At 47.2% G+C, this 27,487-nt stretch overlaps 1 protein-coding gene across 1 annotated transcript in view; it reads left to right on the top strand.

The window, feature by feature from the left end:
* Positions 1-457: 457 nt before the first annotated feature.
* LOC148042476 (vomeronasal type-2 receptor 26-like) overlaps positions 458-27,487 on the top strand; it is a 70,849-nt gene continuing 43,819 nt past the window's right edge. The window contains exons 1-6 of the mRNA XM_087702405.1: positions 458-684; positions 1,128-1,407; positions 6,195-6,989; positions 14,149-14,361; positions 14,949-15,075; positions 16,047-16,106. Of these exons, the coding sequence (XP_087558531.1) occupies positions 458-684; positions 1,128-1,407; positions 6,195-6,989; positions 14,149-14,361; positions 14,949-15,075; positions 16,047-16,106 (1,702 nt within the window). The remainder of the gene's footprint in view (positions 685-1,127; positions 1,408-6,194; positions 6,990-14,148; positions 14,362-14,948; positions 15,076-16,046; positions 16,107-27,487) is intronic.

Raw genomic sequence — 27,487 nt, forward strand, 5'->3', positions numbered from 1 at the left:
ATGTGCCGTGTATTCCCTCTGGGCTCAGTTTCAAGCATGGAGACCCCAAACCTCTCAATTCTAGATGACCAGTTTAATTCGATATCTGCTCCTGTTATTATGGGGATTATTTCCCTTTAATTTCCCTCCATTTCCCAAGAATGTTTGAATTCAGGAACGAGTTGAATTATCCAGGGATCTCTCCTCCTGAGAGGGAGAATTATGCTAAAAGTTTCAGCTCTGCTATTTGGCCGAATCTTCCAGGGGAGACTTTGGGCAGAGAAATATGGAGTTTGGGGACAGGCAAGGTCTGTGCTCTTGAATGTACATCTCTCTCCTTTCCAGATGAAGCTGAGTGTTTCTCTGTGTTTGAATCAGGAAAGACACTGGATCATATTCCACCTTGTGAGACTCCTTTGAATTCTTCTCATTCTTCTTAAGAATGAGGAAGGGGATTGATTGATTCACCCCATGAATGATGGTCCTCCTGCTTCTGCTTCTGATGCTGCTTTTGTTCCATCCAGTCTCTGGGAAGCTGGGAATGAAATGCCTGCAGAGTTTGGAGCACCAGGATGGAAAACGACCACAGAGCTTTTACAGCCCAGGAGACCATCTCATTGGTATAATCATCACTGGAAGGGAAATATTGCATACAAACTTTCTTTTCAACGTGGCTCCTTCTCTTCAGTTTGTTTTTCATGATCTGTAAGTCATTCAGGGTGATAGAGTTGCACTCCCTCCATTCTAACACTCTCCTTCTTTTCTCTTTTTATTTTTCATTTATTCCTATATTGGGGATTGTGTCTAATTTCCTCAATGATTTTGATTTCCTTGGTTTCTCTCTCTTGTCTGATTTTGTGAAAGAAACTCAAATCGAAAAATAGGCCTGAAAAAAAAGCTGAAAGGGCTGCAGATTATTTTCCTCTCTCAGTTCAATCCTTAATTTATCACTTGAATAATGAATTTTATTTAAAGTAGTGGTGGAACCAGTTGTAGTTGTCGTACCTCAGCCCATTTCCATATGTGCATAACTGATCATTGCTTTTGGATCAATGTTGGCTTAAGGTTCAGTAGGCTTTTGGAGGCTTATATATTTTTAAAAAGTATTTGTTGCTGCCCATTATAATAACATTTTTTTTTAACAATAGGGATGTTTATGGTTTTACAGATGCCTTAGCATTCATTTTCAACATTCAAATGGTCAACAAGAATTCCCAGTTCCTGCACAATCTCACACTGGGCTACAACATGCATGACAACTATTGGAGCACTTTCTGCACTTCAGATGCCTTGCTGGACATTCTCTCCACTGGAGAAGCCAATGTCCCCAACTACGGCTGTGAGAACCTTCTGGCTCTTGTTGATGCAGCTAGAAGGGAGATCTCCATCCAGATATCAACATTAGGAGGCACCTACAAAGTCCCACAGGTTTGTGTGTGTTTTTCTCCATCTGGTAAAGTGAGGGGTGGGTGGTGGTGGGTGAGCAATAGATGCAATCATGTCTTCTCCATGGAATTCAAGAGCTGCTTTTCTCCATATTAGCAAAATTATCAATATTTTACCCCATTACGTTCATGTTGAGATTAATCATAAAAGGCCTGAAATGCAAGCAATTTATTCTCCGGAGAAGACATTCTACCAACTATTTGATTGATCAAAAATATCCCTGGTTGTTGGGGCCTCAATTGGCATCTTCATTTTCACATATAAAAAAGTTCTACAATATCTAGTCGGATTGAAGTTGGCAATAGTAGCATTTTATCTGTTTAAAAAGTGGAATAAAAAGAAGTCTAGCAATTATAGACCAAATTGACTAGGATATGTTGTGGCTAAACTTTATGCCATGATCCTCTTAGTTAAACTTGAGAAAAATGGATTCCTTACAGAAGAACCAGAAGGTTTTAGGTAGTGAAGAGCTATATAGATTTTATAATAAATATTGCATGTTAATAATCTAATATTGCTGACAATTTGTCTTAAAATCTCTTATCTATATCAGCAAACTAAAACAGAGTTTGTTGGCTGTCTAGATGTTAGTGCATTTGTCATAATTAACAGAGAAATATTATGTAGGAAATTGCCCTCAAAATGGAACTCAGCTTGTTGGCCCTGATCCAAGCTCTTTCTCCAGTTCCTTGTTTAAGAGGGAGGTTTTGATACTTACCAAGGAGGAAGGGAAGGATGCATATTTGAACCCTTGTTAATCAGTCTAGATATTGACAACCTACTTCAGCGAATGAAGGATCCAAAAACAGATGATGAATAAATGTTATTTCATTCTTTGACAAAAATTACTATATTAATGGGCCAGCGAAATGCAGTGCACATAGTATACAGTACTTGGATTTTAGAAAGGCTTTGACAAAGTAAACGACCATCTACTTCTTCAAAAGCTAAAAATATATGGGATAGACAGCATCACCTCCAGATGGACTCAACCTGTGGTCCTCCATGGAACTAGGTCTGCATGGAGGGAAACAAGCAGTGGGGGACCCCAAGGTTCCATTTTAGGCCCAGTACTCTTCAACATCTTCATCAACGATTTGGATGAGGGATAGATGGGGAAACTCATCAAATTTACAGAAGACAGTAACTGGCAGGAATAGCCAACACCCCAGAAGATAGGCTCAAGGTCCAGGTGGATCTAGATGGACTTGAACCCTGGGCCTAAGAAAATGAAATTCAATGTAGAGAAAAGTAAAGTCTTACACTTAGGATAGAAAAACCAAATGTACAGGTACAGATTAGATGAAACCTGGCTCAATAGCAGGAACTGTGAGAGAGATCTTGGAATCTTAGTGGACAATCTCTCAAATGTGAGACAACAATGTGTGGCAGCAGCCAAAAAAAGCCATTGCAATCCTAGGCTGCATCAACAGAAGGAGAGAATCCAAATCACGTGAAGTATTGGTACCGCTTTATAATGTCATGGAAAACCCACCCTTGGAATAGTGCATGGATGGAGAACCTTTTCAGCACCAAGTGATCTTGTCAGGGACGTGATCTGGAAGAGGAGTTGCCTAGTGTGCATGCGCACCAGGCAGCTCCTCTTCCGGTTTCTGGCATGCACGTGTGCAATGATCAGTTGGCTGGTGCGCATGCGCTTGTGGAAACCGGAAAACCACCTCTTCCAGTTTCTGGCACTGCAATGCACGCAAATGCCAGCTGATCATTGTGCACACATGTGCACCAGAAACCCAGAAAAGCAACAGGCAAGACCACGCATGCCAGGCAACATGGCTTTGCTCAAACTAAGAAGCTGAGGCAGTGGGCACCATTTCCCCTCCAGAGGCCTCCGTGCATCAGGGCCCCCCAGAAACACTCTGCCAGCCAAATGCTTTTTTCTTAATTTTGCAGTTTCCGTACGTGGGGCTTGCGAAGGTAAGGCATGAGCTCAGCCGGCGAGTGGGGGCTGGAGGGTGGCTGGGGTGATTTGGGTGGGTCAGCCTCATGGTCCCACGTGGGCCGGATTAATGGCTTCAGTGGGATTTATCCGGCCTGTGGGCCGTAGTTTGAGGACACCTGGAATAGGGTCTCCTTCTTGAGCAGAGGGTTGGACTAGAAGAACTCAAAGGTCCTTTCCAACCGTTTTATTTTGTTATAACTTCTGTTATAGGTACATATGTTTAGCATGCTAAATACATATTGGAATATGCTGATTTACACTATGATATTATCATACTTAAACTGGGTTCTTTTCTCATAATAATTATCTGATACTTAATAAATCAAGCTCAAAAGTTATGGTCTTTGGCAAATGACATCCTAGCCATAGATGGTCAGCCAATAGAGCAAGTAAGACCTTTCCTTACCTGGGGTAGTTTTCTCTGAGACTGAATCTTGGCTCCCTCATCATCAAAGGAGCTCAGTTAGATCGAAGAAAGGAGTGAAAGTGGTGCTTAAAAGAAAACCTCAGAGCTCTCCAGCTTCCTCAGCCCCTTATTGAAGTATGTGAGGCCAAGGTTTCCCCCATGTTCTTACATCAATCTGATGTTTGGGGCTTCAGAGAGAAACCACCAGCAGAACCAACCGAATCCCAGCCGCTGAGGAGTATCTTGGGGTGGACAAAAGGACTCCAGCTACTGCCCCTCAGAGCTGATTTGGGAATTTACACAATTTCTGCTTTTCCTAAATTCAGAAAATATGGCTATTGGCATAAAATTTAATCTATGAAAACTGACAGACTCAGAAAATTGTGGCTGTTAGAACAGAGAAAACTTCAATTAAAGACCAATCTTGTATTGTACAACTGACAAACTGTATTAGGAACTGAGGTCTCCCTGTTTCTTGTACACCTGGAGAAGAAGCTAAAAAGATTCCTCCACAAAGAATCTGGGCCATAGAAGCATTAAAATATGCAGCAGCCCTCAAAATTATAGTAGGCCCTTTATTGGAATAGAATACTAATTGCAATAAATTGTAGGGGTGAGATACAGTAATTTGATTTACATTGTTTATAGTTTTTTAATTTGTTTATTATTTTCCACTTTTATTATACAATCTTGCTAATATTCTGTCTTTAATATTTTAAACAATGTCTAATTAACAAATTGACACCTGGGGAGGGTGAAAAAAGCATGCAAAAAAGAGAGGTCGCAGCTGTTATGCATGCATGCACATTGGGGGGGGAGGTGTCACACATTACATTATGGGTGCGGCACACCCGCGCATGATGTCCATGAGCTCTCCTGCTTATGGCACATGAGCCAAAAAAGGTTTGCCATCACTGGCCTAGAAGTTTTATCCATGTAGTTGGCACCTGAGGTTACAATGGAGCTTCTCTTAACAGCAATTTAACAAAAGCTGAATTAGGTTACACTCAGGTCATCTGTTAGTCCAGGGGTCTCAAACTCAATTTCAATGAGGGCCCCATTGATTTTGGAGGCCATGGTGGGCGTGCTCTCACTGCTGCTGTGCTCACTCTCCTTGCCAATGGTGTGTGCAGGAGGGCAAAGTGTGTGGGTCAGAGGGAGGCCCACTCTCTCTCCTTATGAGACCTAGCTTTGTAACCAAAGCATCCTCAATGATAGGATGGGAGACCACCAGGAGAGGTCAGGAGGAGGAAACAAGGGGATGGTCAAAGGCAGCAGGGCTGCTGGAGATCAAGTGCTAAGGCACGATTTACCTCACACCTTCACTCTCTCTCCTTATAATCTCCTTCCTTCCCTTCGTTTTCCTTCCCTCTTCATTCTTCCTTCCCCTCTTTCCTTCTTTTTGCTTCTTTGCTCTCTTCCCCTCTTTCCTTATTTTTCTTGGTCTTTCCTGTCCCGACTGGGATGCTCCAATGCAAAAGGGGAAACATTCCTTGCCTTGTGATCAAATGCCACTTTTGCTAGTAGTTTGTGGCCACTGAAAAGACTGAGAACAAACCAGGCTCAGTTTATTCCACGCTTGCATTTCATGAGAGAAAGTGTGCTTCAGCCAGGGCACCCAAACTGCTGCCAATGGTGTGGGCGACAGCTGAGCAGGGAGGCAGGTTGTGTTTGTACTTTCATCCCCATTCAAGCAGGGCCCCTCATTTCCTCCCTGGCACAGTTGGGGCATGCAGGCTGCTGCCACCTAAGCACCATGATTGCCCCCTCCCCAGCCAGCCAGCCCAAGCGGCAGTGGGCTCCACAGGACAGGCTCTCATTTCTGCACTGGGGCAGAAAACTCTGGTGGGCTGGAAGTGAGTGTGGATGGCCTCCCCCCCCCCAGTGCTTCCTGGCTCAGTTGGAGGCTTCCTTCAGCCTTCCAACAGTTGCAGGGTTTTTTCTTTGCTCCCAGGTTGGTGCAAGAGGCTTTCCAGGGAAAAAATGGGGGGGAAAACGCTGCGCTTTCTGCACCCCATTTTGGCCCTGGAAAGCCTCCTGTACCAACCTCGAAGCAAAAAATAAAAAATAAAACCCCTGCAACTGTTTGAAGGCTGAAGGAAGCCTCCTACTGAGCGAGAAAGCACTGGAGGCCCAGACCATTCATTCCAGCCCTCCGGAGTTTCCCGCGCAATGTGAGCACACACACACACACACACACACACACACACACACACACTGCATACTCATGCGTCCCCCGCCCTGGCCCCCCACAAAGGCCCGAAAATCAGCTGGCTGGCAGGAGGTGCGCCTGCATGTGGATGCTAGTGGAGCTGGGCTGGGGTGGCTGGTGTGCCGGGAGAGGAGGCTCTGCATGCCACAGGTTCCCCATCACGCCTCTAATTCTTTCAATTCCTTTTCCAGATCAAATATGGATCAGCTTCAGAGGCTCTGAGTGATAAAAGCAAATTCCCCTTTTTCCACCAGATGGAGCTCAAAGAAGGGTTCCAGTACCCAGCAATTGTCCAGCTGCTCCTCCACTTCAGATGGACCCTGATTGGCCTCTTTGCTTCAGACACAGAAACGGGAGAGAATTTCATGAGGATTTTCCCTCCTGTGCTTGTCAGGAATGGAATTTGTGTGGTTATATCACAACTGTTCTCAACAACTGGACATACAGCAGCCCTCAGGGATTCCCTCTCTATGTGGAGACAAGTCAACATCTTTGTTCACTTCATGGAATTTGATTCCATTTGGGATAAAATTCTTCCTTTCCATTTAACTTTTATGCGTCTGACAGGACCCATTGAGGGGAAAGTCTGGATCCTCACAAGCTTTAAAGGGTATAAAATAGACAACCGCAGGTTTCTCAAATACATCCATAGTATTTGGAACTTTGGTTATCTGGAAAAAGAAAGGCCAAAAGATTCTGCCTTTGAACCCTTTTTCTTTGTGGAAGAAAACTTTCAAGATCATTATTTTCATTGTTCTCTTTCAAAGAATGTCTTTTCTGTCAAAGGCCGCAGAAGATGCACCCAGAAAGCCCCACTGGAGACCCAGAGGAAAAGGGACAGAAAAAGGGTCCCAAATGGCTACAGCTATTACAGTCTCATGAAGACTCTGGCCCAGGCCCTGAATGCTGCATATTCCCCCAGATCGAGGATGGGAAGGAAGGAGGGAGAAAAGATCTTGGGGTCTCCAAGGCTGCAGCCATGGCAGGTAAGGGGATCCCGATATGGATCCATTAATCTTAGATCCTTTGGAGGAGGAATCCAGAGGAGAAGGAGGGGAACCATCTCAACAGATCTGGCCAATTTAATTACTCAGGGAATTAATGGTTCCAAAGGGTGGATACCGTGGCATTTTTATATTTAGCACTGCTAATTGGAAATTGCTGTATTCTTTTTTAAAATAAATCCCCTTATTTGTGGGTTTGTGATTAGCCTGGTGGAATTCCACCTTTCTTCCGTCCCCATTGCAGGTGGGTCTGTGTGCAGCTGGACAGGCAGCTGAGCCCCCCTTTTATCCTCCAATGAAAGGGAGCCTGGTGTGGATCTGGATGCTTTATTGGGAGAAGAGGGCAGGTGAAACTGAGGAGATGCAAAGAGTGGAAATCAAATAGAAAGACGAGATAGGCAGCATTAACTAACAGCCAGCAAAGAAGCAGCTGGAACCTCTCCAGAGATGCTCCGTGTGAGGGATGGAGGCCGTCTCCGGATGACCAGGGGTCTCGGTCACAATGGCTGCTTCCGTCTTCTCCAAAGGCTGACAGGAAATGGAGTCTGGCTTCAGACCTTAGAGTTAGGCTTATCTGCTCCCAGCCACTAGGTGGCACTAGAGCAACAACAGCATAAGAGTTCCCGTATTTTTCAAAATATAAGATGCACATTTTTCCCTCAAAAAAGAGGCTGAAAATCTGGGTGCATCTTATACATCCAATACAGGATTTTTTGCCTCCCGAAGCCCCGCCCCTTCACCAAAATGGCCGTGCATACCCTTATGGAGGCTTTCAGAGAGATCCTGGGGGCTGGGGAGGGCAGTAATGAGCAAAAAATGGACCATTTTTGCCCCCCATCCCCCAGCAGCACTCTATAAGCCTCCATAAGGCTATGCATGCAATTTTTCTGAAAAAAACAGGCTTGTTTTTGAGAAAAAGGTAAGGTGACCAGACGTCCCGCTTTTGGCGGGACACCCCCGCTTTTCAATGCATTTTCCCGCGTCTCGCCCACCTTTTTAAAAGGCACACTTTTTTTGGCGCTCGCAGCTCCCGCCCATCAGCTGCTAGCTTGCTAGGCTGGCTCATCGTTCTGTTCTCTATCCTACCGATGAGCCAGCCCAGCAAGCTAGCAGCTGATGGGCGGGAGCAGCGCGCGCCAAAAAAAAGCGTGCTTTTACCTACCTACAAATTTAAGCCAGCCCAGCCTGCCGCTCACTGATTGGATTGGCCTGGACTCCAGCCAATCAGTGAGCTGGCTGGGATGGGAAATTTTCAGCACGCCTGCGCGAGTCTCCATTTCCTTTCGCCAAAAGACGAAAGAGGTTGCAGCTGCGCTGACTGGTGTGTACTAAGAGCCGCGAGCGGATGGTGTGAGATTGCCGCCCGGTAGCCGCCAGAAGCCGCTCCCGGCCGTGGGCCCCTGCCCTGCCGCGTCCAGCGTGTCTTCAACAGCAAGCGGGTTGCCCGCCCGCCTAGCTGCATTGCCCACACGCGCGGGGATTCAAGAAATCCGGCTGGATACTTTGAATCCCCGTGCGTGTGGGCAACGCAGTTAGGCGGGGGGGGAGCTTCACTTGAGATGACCAGGCTATGCCCTCCATAGCCTGGTCATCCCAAGCAGAGCCCGCCTAGCTGCGTTGCCCACACGCGGGGGGATTCAAGAAATCCGGCTGGATACTTTGAATCCCCGTGCGTGTGGGCAATGCAGCTAGGCGGGGGGGGGGGAGCTTCGCTTGAGATGACCAGGCTATGCCCTCCATAGCCTGGTCATCCCAAGCAGAGCCCGCCTAGCTGCGTTGCCCACACGCGCGGGGATTCAAGATATCTGGCCGGATACTTTGAATCCCCATGCGTGTGGGCAACGTAGCTAGGCGGGGGACGGGGAGCTTCGCTTGAGATGACCAGGCTATGCCCTCCATAGCCTGGTCATCCCAAGCAGAGCCCGCCTAGCTGCGTTGTCCACACGCGCAGGGATTCAAGAAATCCGGCCGGATACTTTGAATCCCCGTGCGTGTGGGCAACGTAGCTAGGCGGGGGACGGGGAGCTTCGCTTGAGATGACCAGGCTATGTGCCCTCCATAGCCTGGTCATCCCAAGCAGAGCCCGCCTAGCTGCGTTGTCCACACGCGCGGGGATTCAAGAAATCCGGCCGGAGACTTTGAATCCCCGTGCGTGTGGGCAACGCAGCTAGGCAGGGGGGGAGCTTCGCTTGAGATGACCAGGCTATGCCCTCCATAGCCTGGTCATCCCAAGCAGAGCCCGCCTAGCTGCGTTGTCCACACGCGCGGGGATTCAAGAAATCCGGCCGGAGACTTTGAATCCCCGTGTGTGTGGGCAACGCAGCTAGGCGGGGGGGGGGAGCTTCGCTTGAGATGACCAGGCTATGTGCCCTCCATAGCCTGGTCATCCCAAGCAGAGCCCGCCTAGCTGCGTTGTCCACACGCGCGGGGATTCAAGAAATCCAGCCGGATACTTTGAATCCCCGTGCGTGTGGGCAACGCAGCTAGGCGGGGGGGGGGGGAGCTTCGCTTGAGATGACCAGGCTATGTGCCCTCCATAGCCTGGTCATCCCAAGCAGAGCCCGCCTAGCTGCGTTGTCCACACGCGCGGGGATTCAAGAAATCCGGCCGGATACTTTGAATCCCCGTGCGTGTGGGCAACGCAGCTAGGCGGGGGGGGGGGAGCTTCGCTTGAGATAGCAATAGCAGTAGACTTATATACCGCTTCATAGGCCTTTCAGGCCTCTCTAAGCGGTTTACAGAGAGTCAGCATATTGCCCCCAACAATCTGGGTCCTCATTTTACCCACCTCGGAAGGATGGAAGGCTGAGTCAACCCTGAGCCGGTGAGATTTGAACCGCTGACCTGCTGATCTAGCAGTAGCCTGCAGTGCTGCATTTAACCACTGCGCCACCTTGGCTATGCCCTCCATAGCCTGGTCATCCCAAGCAGAGCCCGCCTAGCTGCGTTGTCCACACGCGCGGGGATTCAAGAAATCCGGCCGGATACTTTGAATCCCCGTGCGTGTGGACAATGCAGCTAGGCGGGGGGGGGGGGGACTCCGCTTGGGATGCCGGGTCATGCTGTTGAAGTTGGGACCGGACGCCCTTAACTTAGCAACCCTGCATTGCTCGTAATCTTGAGGCTCCACGCGAAAGGGCCGAACGCGGAGGAAAGGAAGGCGCGTCGGGCATCCAGATCGCAGCGAGGAGAAGGAGGAGGAAGGTATTTATTATACTTGTATTTATTATACTGTGGATTTGGTCTGCATCAACCTGCCGCCTCCCCTCACCAGGCAAATCGCAGTGAAAACTCTGGGTGAGTCTCCACGGAGAGCTTGGCAGGCAGCTGGCTGGACTTCAAAGAGGTGGGGGGAGGAGGCAGTGGAAGAAGCAGCAGCTCCTTGAAATGGGGGAGCAGGCCTTTCTCCATTCAACAGATCCAATATACAGAGTTTTATTTTTTGGCCCTAAAAATATTGTCACTGAGGATGACAGAAATTTCTTCATCATTGCTATTGGCCTTAAGTAGCAAATAATTAAACATGGTTTTTAGTGTACTTAGTTAGCTATCTGCTTTTTAACATTACATGGTATCAGTTTCAAGAATGCATGCAATCCTGAAAATTTGTAACAAACTTGTTGAAGGGCCTATGAAATATTTTCTAGTTTAGTGTAGAATAAGTATTCTTAATAAAAGAAAAAGTCATTTTTATTTAATCAATTGCATTCCTGTTTATAATGGCATTAATTAACTAAACTGGAAATAAATCTATGTTTTGCTAGAGTTTTAAAATTAAAAAACCTTACATTTTGTTGCTATTATTTTAATCAGAGTTTTGCCAAGTGAAATTATATAATGGTTCCTCATGTCTCTGTAATTTTCTAAATCTCATCCAGAAGTACCACAGAATCTGGCATTTTCAGCAGAATGATGCTGATGCTAATAAAACATCCTGATTTTTGGTGAAAGGATGGAAAGAGGAAGGAAGGAGGAAGAGAGATCTAAAGAGCAGAAAGACAGAAGGCAGATAGGCAAGAGGAAGGAAGGAAGGAGAAAGAATGGAAAGGAAGGAAGGCTAGAAGGAAGAAAGAGGGAGGGAGGGAGTGAGGGAAGGAAGGTGAAAGGAGGAAGGAAGGAAGGGTACTTCCACTTGTAGGCCTGGGACTGAATGCAGGAGGAGTCTCTCCATAGGATCAGCTGCTCCTCTGATCATGGTCTATGAAAATGTTACTGCCTGCCTGATGCAAATTTAGACAGATGGTGCTTTGGGCTGCCCCTCAAATCCCCCCTTTACTCCTCCCCCTGTAGAATTCAGCCCCCTGAGTTTTGCCTTTGAGGGGCATGTGTGGTTATGGCGGATGGCAGAGTCAGCTGGAGGTTGAGAGGGGATTGGGGCTTTTGTCCGCCTGTGGAGTTCTCCCCATGGACAGGATGGGATGTTGGCATGAAAGGGATCCGGGCACAATCTCACCTGTTCCAAGTAAAGTTGCCTTTTGCAATTGGCTACCGGTAATCCTCGACTTACGACCAGGATTGATCCCCCAATTTCTGTTGCTAAGGGAGACGTTTGTTAAATGATTTTTGCCTCATTTTGCGACCTTTTATTGCCACGTTAAGTGAATCATGGTGGTTGTTAAGTCAGGAACATGGCTGTTTAGTGACCAAAATTACAATGGCATTGAAAAAAGTGACTGATGACCATTTTTCACACTTAGCGACCATTTCCACACTTAGCGACCGTTGTGGCATCCTCATGGTTACGCGATCAAAATGTTGATGTTTGGCAACAGATTCGTATTTCTGATGATAGTTTGAAATGGTGACAGTATAAATTATTGCTGGTGTAATACTTAACAATGGTTTTTAAGGATTTCTTTTATTTATAGAATACCTTTTTTATTATTTTGGGGGGATTTTTACTTTTAAATTGTTTATAAAATGTATTTACTACAAGAAATGTTCCTTTTTGCAAATGTGATCTTTGCAAATCTTTGTGATGCAATATGTTCAGACCAGGTTTATGTGTCTCAAAGTGGCTGCTATTCTATGGGCAGGCCAGGTTGGTGCAAGGCAGCTTTGCCAGATTTGGTGTGTTTCACCCGCATTGAATTTTATATCGTATAAAGAATGGAAGGAGGAAGGAAGAGAAAAAAGGAGGAAGGGAGTGAGTGAGGAAAGAAGAGGATGGAAGGAGGGAGGAAGGAAGGAAGAGAGGGAAAGAGCAGAAGACAGATAACGTGAAGGTAGATAAGCAAGAGGAATGAAGGAAGAAGTGAGGAGTCTCGAGGAGGGGAAAAACATTTAGTGACCAAAGTTACAATGGCATTGAAAAAAGTGACTGATGACCATTTTTCACACTTAGCGACCGTTGCGACCATTTTTCACACTTAGCGACCGTTGCGACCATTTTTCACACTTAGCGACCGTTGCAGCATCCTCATGGTCACGTGATCAAAATTTTGTTTGGCAACAGATTCGTATTTATGCTGGTTTCAGTGTCCTGGGGTGACCTTTTGACAAAAAATTTTTTTTTAATCAAGCCCCCCCCCCCCCCCCCCCCCCGGTCAAGGGTGTCCCTCTTTTCCAATCTGAAAATCTGGTCACCTTAGAAAAAGGGCCATTTTTTGCTCATTCCCCCCCACCCCACCAGGAGCACTCTGCAAGCCCCCCCAAGGCTATTCATGACTTTTTTTAAAAGGGGGGGGGGCATTTTCACAAAAACGAGCTGTTTGGGGGATGTTTGCAGAGTGTAAAAACTTTTTTTCTCCAGCCCCACGGAAACTGTGAATGTTGCATTTTTTTTTTTAAAGTCTTTTCTTTGTCTAGTTATTTCCCCTTCCCTTGTCTACTGTGAGCCGCCCGGAGTCCTTCGGGAGTGGGCGGCATACAAGACAAATACAAATACAAATACAAACACAACTCTTAAGACTTGTTTTCCAGTTAAATATGGCAAATCCATTCCTCAATTTCCCTCAATCTTCTTGAAAGGATCCATTTCATCAGTCATCCGTTCCGTCCACTTTGAGTCTTCGGGGTCCATGGCCTCTCCAGCCATCTCCAAGCAGCCTGCCTTCAAACCAGACTCCTCCTTCAGGGATGCCAGCAGCAAGTTAAGTTCCAGTCCATCCATCCAATCCATCCGATTCAACAATTGTTGCTTGCTTTTAATTATCGCCTTTAACTTGATTTAAAACCATTGTTATTTTATCAAACTTTTAAAATGAAGTTTCAAATAAGGGTTCTAAGTTGAAAGACTTTATATTCTTTAAATCACATCGAATTAGATTACTCTAAGATCTCATTCATTACCGTATTAATGACAACATAGAATAATTGATGACCAAAGGCAAATTTCTATCCATCACTTTTAGATTTCATAAGAAATATTAAAAAGGGTTAAAAGTTATTTGAGTATCATTTTGAAGACAGTTTTTATCCACTTAGTTATCATACCATCCACCCCTCATGTTTCTAATCCTATTGCAAAATTATTTCTGAGTCCTTTACTGAAATCCAGTTCTATCACCTGAGTTCCCATAATCTATTTAGGAAGAGTAATGATGTGTGAGAATGATTTTTGGGATGAGGGGAAGAGAGGCTGCCTAGGGAAGGATCAGATAAGAGGGGAGAATCCTGCAGCTGCATAATAGGAGAGAAAGAAAGTCAGGATCCTCACTAACTTTTCAGACTGAGAAAAGAGCTGGTGGGAGATTTCTTCTTTCAAATCTGCAAAAAATAATTTTTAATGTCGTAATACAGTCAAGTAGAATTAGCACATTCAGAGAAGTTTTTCATCAAGATGACCAGGGAGAAGATTAGCCTGACAACTTTCTTCTTGATCAACCCATGCTTTCTGGGAAACCTGTTGTTTTCAAAGACTTTATGGATCAACTTTTTTTTCTCTGTTCATTTTATTTGCCATTTGCTCTAGAATGTTCCCTATAATTGAGGAATTGTGTCGATTATGTTTTCTTTATATTTTGTCACTAAATGATTGACAATTTTTTCTCAAAATTTTTCATTCACTTATGAAGATAATGGCAGTATTTGTATCCTATTTAACCATATTTGGAAATTAGACAATTGTAGAAGAAAGATTCATTGTGGGATAAGAAAAAAAGTTTTCTGCTTTTCAAATTCTTGGATGTTCCCATTCTAGTTTCATCCCTTTCTGGAGAAGAATGAATTTTGGAATATTTCTAATATTAAACTATACTTGGACCAAAATGGAGAGATAAAAGCAGATCTGTTCATTCATGGCTTCTTGGTTCTCCCCAAAGAGGATCCCAGGAGAGAGAATCTGGCATATTTTGAAAGACAGAGACTTTCTATCAAACAAGATGCTCTTTCATGGCTAAAGTTTCTCAATAAGGTGAGATGAATTTTGGTGTCTTTTCTCTGTTTTCCAAAGCCTGAGGTCCCATTTCAAGTGGGCAAAGCTGAGAGTCTCCAGGGTGGTTGGCATCCCATGCCAGTTGGTGTTATCTGATTGTAGTTCTTCAACAGACGGGACCTACAGTGAGTGGAGGGGCTTTGCCATGTTTTATGGAAATCTTTCAAGATCTTACTGGTCAGAGGTTTCTTTATTCATCACAGTTTTATTCTTTATTGAAAAATCTAATGGAATAGAAATTTCCTAAATCTTTTGCAATAAATTTTATTCTCAGTTTTAATATATCATCATATGTAAATCTTTTTTCAATTCCATCTCTGCTGATTTTATTAGTAGAAAAGTCCTTTATTGTAATGTTAAATGCCAAAAGCAAAAGGGAGGAACTAAATGAAGAATCTGCCAGTAGTTAGTTATACCTCCTGCATCTTCTTAGTAGTAGTCAGGGATTTCATATTTACTTACATGAAGACCAGAGGCTATTTGGCTAATGTCCGTGTCTATCTCTATTTTCCATGAATGTTGACTACTAACACATTTTCTTTGGCATTCTTCATTTTTCTGCTCAGTCCCTGCCTCAGTCCAACTGTGTGGAAAATTGTCATCCTGGATTTGTCAAGAGGGCTCGAGAAGGAGAGCCAGTTTGCTGCTATGACTGTGTTCCTTGTCCAGAGGGGACCTTCTCCACTCAGGAAGGTGGGTCACACTGAGGAAAATGGGAGGCTTTCTGGAAGTGGATCCATCCAGAACATTTTCATGAAAGTGCAAATTAAAAGACACAAGCTCACCCTTTTTTAATTTTTAACATGCACAATTTATTATCTAAATGGAAGTAAATCAAAAAGTCTTTGAAGGAGGGGCTGGGAGGAGATGGGAGGAGGGAGTGGCAGACTGGGCAAGCTTTACTAATAGCAGAGGAAACATCTCTCCTGCTTTCTAGTCTGTATATGTGCTGCTAAGTTTACCTTTCTAAGAAGATCCGAGTTCTTTGAAACTTGATGGATTGTTTTAGGTCCACCTTCTGAAAGACCTTGCAATTCACTGTATATTGGATCCTCCCCTTGAGGATCACTGAAAAAGTGTCACTGTTCCATAATGTGGGCTGTGGATAGTTATGGGGGCAACTCATTGCACAAATATTCTGACAGTCATGTAGATCAATCAATCAATCAATCAGAGTAGAGCTGGAAAGGACCTTGGAGGTCTTCTAATGCTGCCCCCTGCTCAAGCAGGAGACCTGATACCATTTCAGACAAGTGACTGTTCAGTCTCTTCTTAAAAACATCCAATGTTGAAGCACCCACAACTTCTGGAGGCCAGCTGTTCCACTGGTTAATTGTTGTCACTGTGAGGAAATTTCTCCTGAATTCCATATAGCTTCCAGATGTTACAGGATACTGTAGGTATCCTCTAAGTCCAGTATATTAACTGCCATGTGGCAGGACTCTAAATATTTGTATAAAAAGATTATATGATTCATTATTAACCTGTAATAATGTACCTTCCTATGAATTACATTACACATCACACTTGAAATAATTAACACCCATGGACTTTCCTCAACTTCATATACCTAGCTAGTTAAAAAAATATATCCTGCTCATGCTATTTTTAATGAAAAATAAAAGGAACAAAATATTAAAGAAAATTGATTTTTGGTTTCTCAGATGCAGAAAAATGCATCAAGTGTCCAGATGACGAATATCCAAACGAGGCCAGAGTCCAATGTATCCCCAAAGTTATAGTCTTCCTGTCTTATGAAGAACATCTGGGCATCATCCTGGTCTCTTTTGCCCTGCTCTTCTTCCTAACTACAGTTCTTGTTTTAATTATCTTCATTAAATATGGAGAAACTCCCATTGTCAAAGCCAACAACCGGGACCTCTCCTACATCCTCCTGGTCTCCCTCCTGCTTTGCTTCTTGTCTCCTTCTCTCTTCATTGGTCAACCAAGGAAAGCCACCTGCCTTCTCCGACAAACGGTTTTCAGCATCATCTTCTCAGTTGCCATTTCTTCTCTCTTGTCCAAAACCATCACGGTGGTGCTGGCTTTCCTGGCCACAAAACCAGGAAATCTGGTGAAGAGGTGGTTGGGGAAGAGCTTGGCCAACTCCATCATCCTGTCTTCTTCTGCAGTCCAAATTATCATCTGCTCCATCTGGCTGGGAGCTTCTCCCCCCTTCCCTGACTCTGACCTCCACTCCCAGCCTGGAGAGATCATCCTGCAATGCAACGAAGGGGCCGTTGTCATGTTCTATGTCACCCTCAGCTACATGGGCTTCCTGGCTGCCATCTGCTTCACAGTGGCTTTCCTGGCCAGGAATCTGCCTGGGGCCTTCAATGAAGCCAAGCTGATCACCTTCAGCATGCTGGTCTTCTGCAGTGTCTGGGTGACTTTTGTGCCCACCTACCTGAGCACCAAAGGGAAATACATGGTGACTGTTCAGGTCTTCTCCATCCTGGCCTCCAGTGCTGGTCTTCTGTGCTGCATTTTCATCCCCAAGTGCTACATTATCCTTCTGAGACCAGACCTGAACACAAAGGAACAGCTTACAGCCAGAACAAATGTAAAAGCATGATATATAATACCATTATGATATTGGAAGAATTGTTAAAGTTTATTTTGTTTGAAAGGAGGTATTCTTTCCATTTAGACAGTACACAGGAGTCAAAGAAAATATTCATATGTTTCAAAATTGGAAATCATTGAATTGTTCTAGCTCCCTTTCCTTTCAACTTAATAAACCTTGCTGAAAGTTATTCAGAGGAATTTGCTGTTCAAGAACAGCTACTGAATTTGACACCTTTAAAAATAATTCAGGCACTTGTTCCTACAGTTAAAAATGTGTGTGTGTGTGTGAGAGAGAGAGAGAGAGAGAGAGGGAGGGAGGGAGGGAGGGAGGGAGGGAGGGAGGGAGGGGAGAGAGAGACTGACTTCAGGAGAAAGCTGTGGGAACCAAGAACCAGCCTGGTTGCCTGATCCTCTCCCTGAGAATGCCAGAATGATGTGAAATTCCATGTTTGACTGGCTGTCAGCTGGGGAGGGAAATCGAATATATAATTCTTTCTTGATTTCCTGATAAAACCTCCTTTGCAGAAAGTGTTCAGCAGAACAGCTGTCTGGGATTTCAGTTTGGGATTGTTTTGGTTTTGTTATGAACTTCACACCAAAATAATAAAAACAAAGTAAATAAAAAATGTGTAAAATTTCCACCGTATTTTTTTCTTTGATCAACCAGAGAATTAAAATGGCGGTTTTCACACCCTTTAATTTCCCACTCTACAATTTCGACCTAAAGCATTTTCTCTGCTCCTCTTCCAAGCTTGTCTTGTCTGTGAAGGGCTGGAGAAGATGCCCAGAGAAAGGGGACCTTGAGACTCTCCCCAGGAGGAGGTTGGAGGGATCCTGTCTAAAGGCAGCTGCATCATTGACCAGGTCACAAACCTTCAATGCTGCATAATATCCATTCAGGTCCAAGAAGGGGCTGAATTAGGGGGTGGGGGACTTTGAGGTTTCTAGGAAAAGGCACCCATGGAAGCTGCTCTGCTCTCCAACCACAGAGATTGCTGATCTGTTCTTAATCAATGTTTATGTCTATGAATGGCTCCCAATTGGGAATAGGATACCTTTACGAATTTCATTTTAAAGAGGTAAGAAATGATCTGATGGACCATAAGAAGGTCATTCTAAGATTCACAGGGACCACACAGAGGCCTCTGGTTCTCCCACAAACAGAAGAAGGCAGAGACTTATGGCTTTGCTCAACATGGAACAGACATTTTTGCACAATTTCACTTTCTTCCATCACACATCACAATATTGGACACTCGGACATCTCCCACTCTAGGAATCCCTAATTCTTGTATCCCAAGTTAATCTGAGAAAATATTTCCAACTTTCACAGCCCCATTCAATAAGAACTAAGGTGGGACTGGAACTCAGGACTCTCCTGGTGATTGGCCCAAAGTCCTCCAGGAAGTTTTCATGCCTAAGGGAGGGGGTCCGAGGGTTGAAATGGCTTCTCCTCTTGGCTCTCCGGCTGCTTTTCCTTCAATACCTTTGAGGTCTTCATTGAGATGGAGGGGACCCTCCTCCCGGGTTATGTCCAGTTTCTTCCAATATGTGGCCCTGATTAATCCTCATCCACTCCTAGGCACAAATAAAGAAACTCCCATTGAAAGACAAGAACGGGAGATCTGTCTACCTAATTCTTGTGTCTTTTTTGACCCTCCCCAATATTTTCTCCCTCTGCTTATAATTGGGTGACATTGGAGGCTGTTTTCCTTCTGACTCCGTCCCAGAGAATTGAAGGCCTCTTTGCTGGGCCTTTCCTGGAGGTCACCAGTGGAACTGATTTCTTTCTACTCCTAAGTGGGTCCCTCTAAGTGTAAGAAACCATCCTCCTTTTTTCCGTCTCCTGCAGAGGGGAGTGAAATGCTCCTTCCCTCCAGGAGCCCCTGCTGCTCCTGGAAAGCCCCCTCCTCCCTACTTGTCTCTGCCCCTCCACAAGGGGAGACTTGGCTTCTCGGAGCCCCCACAACTTGGCTTCTCTCTCTTTGGGGAGACAAAGACGTCCCAGGAAGAGAGACCAGCGTCCTTCTCCAGGCGCCTGAAGGTCGCAGTGCTTTGGATGGGGGACAAAACCTTCTGCTGAACCTTGCAGGAGTGAATGGGAGGTCTGAGTTCTTTTCTCCTTTTGACTTTATCTCCTCTGAGGGTGGATGGATGGGCGGGGGAGCAGCAGCCCAGACCCCCCCAGGGCCTGATCTGGGGGTCCTTCTGGATCCACAACTCCTGCCGGAGAGCAGGGAGGGCAGCCGTGGTCAGGAGGGGCCATGGCAGAGTTTGGGGTTTTGCCCCCCAGTCGCTCCCTTTCCTGGGCCACCTGGCTCCCTTCACGGTCACTCAGGCCCTGCTCACCCTCCAGAATGGACTACCGCAAGGCTCTCCCTGTGGGGCTGCCCTTGGAGAGCATCCGGGGTTCTTCGACTGAGGCAGAAGCTGAGAGGACAGTTGTGTCTCTGTTTAATCAGCCCTGGACAAAGAGCAGGAGGGCCTCCACTTACAACGGATCATTTAGTTCAAAGTTAACAACAGCACTGAAAAAAGGGACTTATGACCGTTTTTCACGCTTACAATTACTACAGTATCCCCATGGTCACGTGATCAGACATTTGGCAACTGTCTCATATTTATGACGGTCGTAGTGTCCCAGACTCATGGGATGGCCTTTTGGGACCTTCTGGCCAGCAGAGTCAGTGGGAAAGATTCACTTAACAACTGTGGCAAGAAAGGTCGTAAAATGGGAGCAAAATGCGCTTATCAACTGTCTTATTTAGCAGCAGAAATTCTGGGCTCCATTGTGGTCGTAAGTCGAGGACCATCTATAGGCTTATTTGGAAGCCTCCTCCCCAAATGGTGAAACGATATTCAGATATTCAACACAAAGACCCACAATTGTGCACAAAGGGCCAGAGTGTGACTGTGGCAGAAGGGGATGAATGGAGGCAGGTGAATACTCTTGGGATTTTGATGCCTTCAGACAGAGCCCCTTCCTCAGTCCAGAGTTAGATCCCCCAAGAAGACACACACACACACACACACACACACACACACACACACACACGTCTGGGCGTTCATGTACACACACACAGGGAAGGGAGGCTTGCATCCCTTTCCCACCCAGGAGGGGTCACAAAACGTCCCTCTCCCACCCCCCTGCAGGGAACCCCCAGCAATGCTGCCAGCAGCTGCTCTCCTGCAGGGAAATCCTAGGTTGTCAGGGGGGGGGGGTGACAGTGGCCACCCACCCTTTGCTTGGCAATGCTGGGGAGATCCCCTAAAAGCGAGATTCCTTTCTGGGGCTCGGAAAGGGCATCCAAACTTTCCTGGCATCACGTGGGAAAGACGTCTAAAAGGAAAGAAATTCCTGCACTGGCTCCGATTGTGGCTCAGAAGGGATAGGAAGACCCCCCCAGCAACCTCCTAACCCTTGCAAGACCCCCATTGCAGCCTGTCATGCGGTGAGCCCCCCTTCCTGGGGATGGTCCTCCCCCCCCCCCGCCAGACCCTCTTGCAGCTTCATGGTTCGGTGGTGCGTGGCGGGGGGGTGTCACTGTGTAGGTGCAAAGGGGGCGGTAGCTGAGGAATCACCCCCCCCCCCCATTCCGTGACTTTTCATCAGGTTGGGGAGTGAAAAAAGCGTGAAAGGGGCAAAAGGTGCTCAGTTCCCTTCTGAAGCTCGAAGGCTGCCAGGACTTCGCCACCTGCACAGCGAGCCCTCTGGTGATTGCCACCGGTCACGGCCGCTTCCTTTGCGAACCAGAGGCAAGAGAGACGCGCCCAGAGAGGTGTTAAGTCCTAGAGCGGAAAGGAGAAGCGGCTCCTTGCAACAGATCCTCCCCCCTGGAGTTCTCTCCCTCCCCCTCCCATCTAGGAGCAACTGAGGGCAACATTCTGTTGCGCAGGCTCCGTTTGTCCTCTGAAGCTGCCTAGGCGGCTTCTTTCGGGCGTTTATCGCGCGAGGCTCGGGGTGTGTGTGTGTGTCTGTCTGTCTGTCTGTCTGCTGGGTGGGGACGCTGGTGGGGGCTTTTGGGTGGGGGGATACGGGGAGTGGAGACCAAGGGGCCCTTCTGGTCTCCCTCCTTTGGCAGTGCGTGGTGGGGAGAGAAGTCTGGCATTAAGAAGGGATTATGGGTTCTGTGGTCCAGGATATCTATGGGAGGTTGGAGTTTATGACACGAAGGAGCTCAGCTCAGCTCACGAGAAAGGGCCAATGCCAACTGAGGCCCGGTGGTTCATGTTCATAGTCCGCATCATCTATTCCTGACTGATCTAGAGAGCAGCGCAAAGGTTAAGCCCAGAGAGGTGTTAAGTCCTAGAGCGGAAAGGAATACAAGCATCCTCCCATGTGGATTTCTCCCCCCCTCATCCAGGAGCAACTGAGGGAAACGCTCTCTGGCGCATGCTCCGTTTGTCCTCTGAAGCTGCCGACTCGGCTTCTTCCGGGAGTTCTACGCGGGAGTCTCGGAGGCTTCCCTCGAGCTGTCGTGTCTGTTTGTGTGGGGGGGAGGGGGTGTTGTTGCGCGAGGCAATCCGGCTTCGCTCTGCCCCCCCCCCCTTGCAGTGAGGCGGCGCCAGGGGGTCGTGCCCCCCTCTTTCCCCTGCCTTGAACCGCTGGCGCTGGTGGGGGCTTTGGGGGGGGCAGATTTTTCAATCGTTTAGAAGATAATAGGTGTAAGAATGAAGATGAGTCTGAATGGAATGGATAGAAATAAATGGGGAAAGCAGGCACAATGGTTACAGGTCCTGCGATTCTGCTAGTGTTTCTCTCAACACAGACAGACAGACAGACAGAAACACACACACACACACACACACACACACACACACACACACACACACAAACCCCTCTCTATCACAGATGGCAGAGTAGAATCTGCAGAACTTCCCAGCCCAGCGACGGGACGTCCCCCTTCCACATCTGCAGGAGCCCCAGAGGTTCTTTCCCAGCCCTTGCCCTAATGGGGAGAGGGGGAAAGGGGGAAACGCAGCCACAGCCCAGGACCCCCCCAACCCTCCTGTGCAGAAAGAGGGTCTTTGTGGGGGGAGGGGATCCAAGGGACTCCAGGAAAAACTTTCTCTCCCGGAATTGCAAGGAAGCAGAGATGGAAAAGGAGTTTTGGGGAGGGGGGCTCCCTTTGTATCCAGCCCTTCTTTCCCCTCTTTGATGGGGAGGGATCCAGGCAGCCCCAATCTTCAGGGGGGAGTCCAGAGCCTGAAATGACCCAGGGACCCTTTTTGCCCGAAGCCAAGATCTCCAGCAGGAACAGGGTGGGAGAAGAGAGAAGCTGCCCCCCCCCCCCACACACACACTCCCTGGCTCTCTGCCCAGAGACTTCCTGGAGGATTCGGCCACAGAGCAGAGTGGAATCTCGGAGGATAATCATTCTCCCCGTCAGGAGGGATCCCTGGGGGATTCAACTAGATCTCACACTCAGAGTTTGTTGGGCATTTCTCTGGAGGGAAATGAAAGGGAAATAATCCCCATGTGGCTCATGATAAGAGGGGCAGAGATTGGATTAAATCCGTCATCTAGAATTGAGAGGTTTGGGAGCTCCATGCTTGAAACTGGCCCCGGAGGGAATAAACGGCACCTGTGGCTGAAGCTAACTAGAAACGTGACATTTGTTGCCATCGTGGTTAGAGAGAAAACCCCGGGAGACAGTTAATGCCCCAGCATGTCACGGATCTGAAGTAGCTGCCTGTTGATTCCATGCCAATATTTGCTTTCTTTTGAAAGGCAATGCTCAACAAAAGGGCTGATGCAACAGTGTGGCCAGACTGCAAGAATAAAGTCAACTTGAATGGAAAAGTAGTTCTCAGAACTTTGCCCAGTTGAAAAAAATCACACCCACAAATAAACACACAGAGAGGGAGAAGTCAGAGAAAACCAAGTGAAAAGAGATGGAGAAATCAAGGCTGCTTCTCACCCCAAGGGAGGAATGAAGGGGGTGGGGGAAGAACGGGGAGCTCAGGAGCCTCGTGTTGCAGATGGAAAACATATATGCAAAATCTTCCTTTCAACTTACATCTTCTGAGACCAGGGAATGTGGGAACCCATATCCCATGTTCCCCTGCCTCACTTTCCCGTGCAGAGGCCAGGCAAGGGGGCTCTTCTAGGGATGACAGACAGGACTGTGCCTGGCTGAGTGGGGAGCCCCTCTTGGTAGAAGAAAGCTGGGGAGCATCATGTTGGGGGAGGGAAGCAGATCTGCAGAAGCCCCCTCCAAGTTCCATCCTCTGATTCCTGGGAAGGGAGGAGCCCAAGTCCCATGTTCCACTGCCCCCTGTTTTCATGCATAAGGCACTCGGGAAAGCAAAGCCAGACCCATAGAAAAGGCCCAAGATAGCCAGGAAGGAGGAGGAGATCTGAGGCAGCTCCCACCACCCTTCATTCCTTGAGAGAGACTATCCTGGTTTATGGGTCTGAATTTGAGGAGGGAGAACACAGCCAAGGGGATTTCTCCAGCTTTGCATTGGCTTCGTGTCTTTCCAGGAGATGCTCCTGGGGGGGAGAAGCCATGCAGGGCTGGGTCTTCCAAGGGGGGAAGAGAAAGATAAAAGCCAGAGATATAAAACAAAAGCTTAAAAAGGAGGAAGCCTAATCAGGGATTAGCCAAACAACCCAGGATTCATCTGCAAAATTGTCTCCTGCTTATTCAGAAATGTATGGATTAGCCAAGTCTTGGTGCAGAGTTTAACTCCTGACACAAGGGGAGGATACAGACCAGCATTTTTCAGACTGGGAACTTGAAGATGAGCTGACTTTAATTCCCAGGATTCCCTGGACAGCTTGATGGCCAGTGAATCCTGGGAGATGCGTTGTTGGGTGGGGAATTCTGGGGGTGGAAGTCCATTCATCTTAAAGTTTGAAAAAGAAGGACGCAGACCAACAACTCTCCACACGTGACCTCCATTTTGGAAAACAACAAACACACCTGAAGAGACCATCAGTCATTGGCCGGCTTGCATAAGGCAGAAACCATGGGTTTTTATGGCCACCAGATGTGAAACATGCCACAATTAGTTGGACTTACACATAACCCTAAGACCCTGATCATGGTTTGGAAGCTATCCTGGTTGGTTCTTAGAAGTCTCTGAGCCAGGGATGGCAAACCTTTTCTGCACCAAATGCCAAAAAGTTGTGGAAACGTGAAGCGCCTGCACATTGTGTGTGGGTGTGCTTGTTGTGGTCGCACTCCAGAACAGCTGAACTTCTGGGTTTTGGGGCGCATGTGTGGCCAAAGATCAGCTGACCGGCTCGCATGTGCACACTGGTTTTTGGCACTGCGAGGGGCTAAGGGACTGCGCTCCAGAAAAGCCAAACCTCTGGGTTCTGGCGTGCTTAAACACGAATGATCAGCTGGCCGGCACACATGCTGGTTTTCACCACTGCCAGGTGCGAGAAGTACAGTGCGCCAGAAACTTGAAAGACAAACAGGCAAGGCTGCACGTGTCAAGTGACATGGTTACACATGCCACTTGGAGCATGCATGCAATAGGTTCACCATCGTGGCCCTGTACTAATCCTAAAGTGGATGTGATTTTAATACTCTTTGTGCCTGATAGTCAAATCTGCCTTGGTTCAACTTCCCAAAAAGCGATCGAGTTGGAAGATCACTTAGAAGCCGTTTTTGAGGCTGCCCTGATAAAGTGGGATCTGCCTATGAAAAGGGAGAACCCAGAGACCCCTCTTACATTCCTTTTTATCGTTGGCACAACAAAGAAAAATGAAAGAGGAAAGTTGATTGGACAGGATAAAAGCAACCTTTGCATAGGAAATCAGTTACATGTACTCAAACATGTTACATATTTGCATCCCATAATATCACACATTCATTAAATTGAGGTCTGACATGAGAAGGGGCACACATGTAAAGGAACACAGTTGCTTATAGTTCAAGAAAGAGATAAACCAGACCCCAATTTGTATGGACAAACTTTTTTCTTATCCGGAGCTAATTTCCAGCCAGTTTATCTTCCCCGGTTAGCAATGTGGAAGGCTATTCCTACATTCCAGTCTGTAATGAGCCTGAACATTGTTTTAAAAGACAGAAAATAAGTCAAATTAAAATACAAGCTAACTATGTTAGTTAACAAGTTACAAGATCCATGTCATGTGCCCCTCTGCCCAAAGTTAAACTCCATTTTCCATCTGTTGTAAAAAGGGAAATGGTAGGATGAGAGATGACGAGTAGTGAATAGGAAGTTTTCTTTCCCCCCCTTTGCCGTCCGGGTGCTGCCTTTCAATGAAGCAGTGGATGGAGTCCGTTTCCTTCACCCTGTGTTGTTTTCCCGTATTCATGCAGGACTCTGAGGTCTTTTCTGCTTCCTCAGTTCCTTGAGTAAGCAGAGGGCTGAGAGGCTGCAGCTGAGATCCTGGAGGTGCCCACAGAACGGGGGATGGCACAACCTGAATTCTTGCCACACCTACCTAGAGGCCAGTGGTGGGATTCAAATAATTTAACAACCGGTTCTCTGCCCTAATGACCATCTGGGTAGGTGGGGCTCGGTGGTCATGTGACTGGGTGGGCGTGGCCAATTCAAGATCACTCAGGTCGGTGGACGCTTCACCTTAGCTGTTACAATGTAATAAGGGTTAACTGGAGAGGCAGTTTCTGTAAGCAGGTCAATAAAGATTAGGCTAGAAACAACACTAGAATGTTTCCTTCCTGCCTTCCTTACAGGATTAGCCCTGTAAAGTGGAGAAAAACAAAAGGAGATTTCTTCCAACAATCGGTTCTCTGAACTACTTAGAAAGTTACCAGCCGGTTCTCCCGAATAGGTGCGAACTGGCTGAATCCCACCACTGCTAGAGGCCCATGTAGGAGGGCACGGTGGCCCCTCTTAGGGTTGTGTGGGTGTTATTTGGTGGGATGGGACCCCTCTGACCTTCCCATCTCCCAGGCCTTGAATGAAACCCCACAAAAGACCTCCAAGTTCTAGAAAAGAGCCACTGGGACTCCCGGTTTATGTGGGTCTGTGGTTGAGGGATTGTGTTCCTTTCCTGGGACGGGGGGGGGGCATTGATGTGTCCACCTTGGCCCAGGAGGGGGAGGGGAGAGAGGGGAAGGGGGGCTGAGGGGAGAGGAAGCTCCATCCTGGTGGGGAATGAGATGCTTCCCTCGAAAGGCCCAGCCAGGCAACCAGGCCCTTTGAGCCCATTCCCAGGTGACCAGCTGGAGCGGCCCAGGGGCCCCTTGGAGGGAGATGGAAAATGCCATGTATGTACATCATACATAAGAAAACTATTGAAATAAAACACAAACACACATCCTTCCCATTCTACACCCGTGAGGGTGAACCTATGGAACGCCTACCACAGGTGGCACACAGAGCCCTCTCTGCGGGCACAGGAGCCCCAACCCAGCTCCACTGCACAGGCACATGCACGGCCCCTCCCGCCAGCCAGCTGGTTTTTGGGCCTCTGCTGCAGGCCAGGGCGCATGTGGGGAAGCAGGTCAGGCGGGGCTGGCTGGCTGGTTGGGGAGGGGGCAATCATGGTACTTAGGTGGCTTGCATGCCCCGACTGAAGCTGGAATTTGCTGCGCTGGGGGAGAATTGAGACGCTCTCCTCAGGGGTGAAATTCAGCCGGTTCTGGAGATTTCTGGTAGTGGAAATTTTGAGTAGTTTGGAGAACCGGCCAACACCACCTCTGGCTGGACCGAGTGGGGAGGGAATGGAGATTTTGCAGCATCCTTCCCCTGCCACGCCCACCAAGCCACGCCCACAGAACCCGTAGTAAAAAAATAGAATTTCACCACTGGCCCTGCTTGAATGGGGAGGACGAGGAGAAAAACGGCTGCTCAGTTGGCTCCCCCATCACCACCACCATTGCCAGCAGTTTGCGTGCCCTGACTAAAGCAGGGATCCCTCTCCCTCTCCCTCCCTCCCTCCCCCCCTCTCTCTCTCTCACACACACACACACATAAACCAAACACAGGTGCAGTCAGTTAAAATACTCTCCACAGTGCAGCAGCAGTAGAAGGTCACCAGCAATTTTCCATTCAGCTGTTGTTTCCTGAGACATCTCCGGGAGTTTAGTCTCTACTGGGCCCTTTTGACCAGGGCTGCAATGTGATCGTCCCAGATCAGGTCCTCTTTTATGCCAAGACCCAGAAACGTAACACTGGCCACTTGCTCCACTCGGTCTCCATTGATAAGCAAGGGCTGGATGTCTGAGCAATTCCTTCTGTAGTCCACTATCAGCTCCTTGGTGTTATTTGTGTTACAGATCAAGTCATTGTTTACACACCATGAAAGCAACTGTTCCACCTCACCTCGATAGGCAGATGCATCCCCCCCCCCGGAGAGGGGGAAAAACCACTGTTGTATCATCTGCAAATTTAAGAATAGAATTACTGGGGTGAGTGGGAATGCAGCCATGCACATAAAGAGAATAGATTAAGGGACTCAACACGCAACCCTGTGCTGTACCAGTATTCAGAATTAGGGCTGAAGAGATGTGATTACCTAATCTGATCTCTGAGAGCGGCCAGACAGGAAATCCATAATCCAAAGGAAGATTGAATAAAAAAGGGCAAT

The sequence above is a fragment of the Thamnophis sirtalis genome, unplaced genomic scaffold (assembly GCF_051295495.1).
Source record: "Thamnophis sirtalis isolate CommonGarterSnake01/CBP01778 unplaced genomic scaffold, rThaSir2_p1.2 scaffold_15, whole genome shotgun sequence".
Classification (NCBI taxonomy): Eukaryota; Metazoa; Chordata; class Lepidosauria; order Squamata; family Natricidae; genus Thamnophis; species Thamnophis sirtalis.